A 2,500-nucleotide genomic window follows, 5' to 3' on the forward strand; every position below is an offset into this window, starting at 1 on the left:
ACGACAGCTAAATAAGCCAAAACATACAATACCACCTCAATCAAAAATGTCAAAATATTCAATATTTTTGTCATAAATAAATGGTGTGTATTGCGTAACACCGTGAATAAACAAGTTATTTCTCTTTCAGGAGCAAATCAACAACTTGGTGAACCAGGTGTGTGGGCGGGCCATGTTGAAGGGTGGGGGCGGAGTCATTATGGGAACGGTGGGGGGCGATGGGTGTCACGCCATCGGCCCGTCAGCCAAAACCTCGCCGGCCAAGCGGGCGCCCCGAAAGCGCGGCGCCATGGAGGTGTCGCTGGCACGCCTCTCCTCCAGTCACATGCCCAAGGCCGCCGCCGTGTCCTGAGGGGACAGCAACCCACCCCCAGCCCCTCCCTTTTTTTTTTTTTTTTTAAACAGAATCACCCTCCCAAAATAATGATCACATGAACATGAAAGAAAGCAAGATGTCTTTTTGCACTAGTGTGAAAGATTTTTTTTCTAGAAATTCACCCCCATCTATTTTTTTGCCCTCCCCCCAACTGAAATGACTGAAAAGGCTGCTTGTTTATTTTTTATTTTTCTTCCCAGGAGACAAACATGACATCAAGTAAAGACCCAAAGTTTTTTAGCTTGTTTTTTTCCCCCCACACGCTGCAGCTCCTTGCATTATCACTTTGGCACGGGGGGGGGCTTTTGTTGTAGCGACGTGAGGTAAAAAAAAACAAACTTGAAAGACAACGTTTTGCTGTTGTTGGTTGCCATTTTCCTCATTCATCCTCATCTCCCTCTTTTTTTTTTTTTTTACAACACTTTCATCTTTCTTTTGACGTGTTTTGTTTTGAGGGGGTGGGGGCAGCTTAACGGCTGCTTGACTTTCCCGGTGGAAACTGTGCCTGATACTCAGCGAGCAGATCCGCCTTATTTTGGTGCTTGTGATATTACTGTATAAGCATACATTTGAAAAACTAAATAAATCATGCGGGGGGGAGCTGGTGTTTTAGCGCTAGCCGCCATCGCTAGCTCGCTTTTTAATTATTTTTTTTTGGCGTTTTCTGGTTGGAGAAGTGCAATCATGTTAACATTCCATTCTTCCAGTCCTCTTGTTTCATCTGTACCAGTCAACATTAATTATTATGATTATGATTGTGTGTGTTTTGTTACTTTATCAAGTAGAGCCACTAGTTTCTAATGTGAAATATTCTTTTATGACTGTTTTTCCTCCCTTTTTGGATGATTGCTTTTGGTTTTTTAAGAAAGGAACCTTTTTGTACATAATTCTGTACATTTCTTTACATACTTGAGCCTTTTCAGTAGAAAAGGTGGGGATGGGGGGGCGCTAGGGACGAGAGGAAGGAAAGAAGTGAGGAAAGGAAGGGTGATGATGATGATGAAGAAAAAGCCTTACATTTTTCCCTTTCTTCATCCGTGTGACGCGGACAGGGTCGCTCCGGTGTACAGAAATAAAACTTAAGTGCTGCTTATATGACTAAGAAATAAGATGACTGCCCCCCCAGCCAGCCTAGTTTTCTTTGTTTAGCTTTACTTTTTTCAAGAAAAGGGGAAAAAAAAGCGGAGAGAAAAAGAGACGTTGAGAAGGTGGTAGCTACTCGTGTTGCACTGACCTTGCCAGGGGTGACTGTCAAGGACAAATCCTCGCAATCCACTTTGTGGTCCCGCCCAGACTGAAACTCTGTTGGGACAATTTAAGGAGTCGCCCCCACGTCGGCCGTTTTCAACATGACAGACACACACACACACACGCACACACACACACACGTGGTTGTCAAGTTTTTATGGCCTTAAGGTTTGATTTTTGTTATTTTCCGGCTCCTTTGGGTTTTCTTTCCTTTTCCTTTTTTCTACAAGTCAAAGTGCTCGCTGACAAGCGAGTTTCTTAATTTATTGGTGCCGCCACCCGCGAAGAGTCTCATGTTGGTTACACACTTTTTTTACTTTTTTGCAGTTTGTACTTTTAAGGTTGGAAAAAAAAATAAAAAGTTGCCGACAATTCACTGTCAACACTTTGCAACCTGCTCACGACTCGTGACTCAACCACGGCTCCGCTGCTTCCGCACGCCACAAAGTTCAGTTAACATTTTGTCAGGGAAACAAACATTTGTTGAAAGTAATAGAAATGAAATAATATATTTACTTTTAAGTCAGTATTCGGTCATTATTAAGTCATTTGTACTTTTGTAAGGCGTAACCTGTAATCGGGATCTGTGAAATACACAACAAATACAAATACATGCTGCCCAAAGTAGGACACACTTGATATCATTAAAACATTTCATAGATTAAAAAAAATGTATTATTCATGTTGGAGTATTATGACATGACTGAGAATGAAGTCATATCTTGATTTATTTTATTTTCAGCAGAAAACATTTTTTAAATATTGTTCTTCACAGTATATTGATATGAATGGTATATATTTTCCATGGTCATTATTACGACTATTCCTTTTCAGGTACACTAAGAAGCTTTCAATTTGAAGAAGTAAAGTCCAAAT

The 2,500-nt window shown here is 41.0% G+C and overlaps 1 protein-coding gene across 1 annotated transcript in view; it reads left to right on the top strand.

Annotated features, from left to right (window-relative positions):
- Window positions 1–2,017, top strand: part of jarid2b (jumonji, AT rich interactive domain 2b) — a 94,285-nt gene extending 92,268 nt beyond the window's left edge. Inside the window, 1 exon segment of the mRNA XM_054762859.1 lies at window positions 131–2,017. Coding sequence (XP_054618834.1) covers window positions 131–352 — 222 coding nt within the window. The 3' untranslated portion in view covers window positions 353–2,017.
- Window positions 2,018–2,500: the final 483 nt, after the last annotated feature.

Source organism: Dunckerocampus dactyliophorus, chromosome 20 (genome assembly GCF_027744805.1).
Source record: "Dunckerocampus dactyliophorus isolate RoL2022-P2 chromosome 20, RoL_Ddac_1.1, whole genome shotgun sequence".
NCBI lineage: Eukaryota > Metazoa > Chordata > Actinopteri > Syngnathiformes > Syngnathidae > Dunckerocampus > Dunckerocampus dactyliophorus.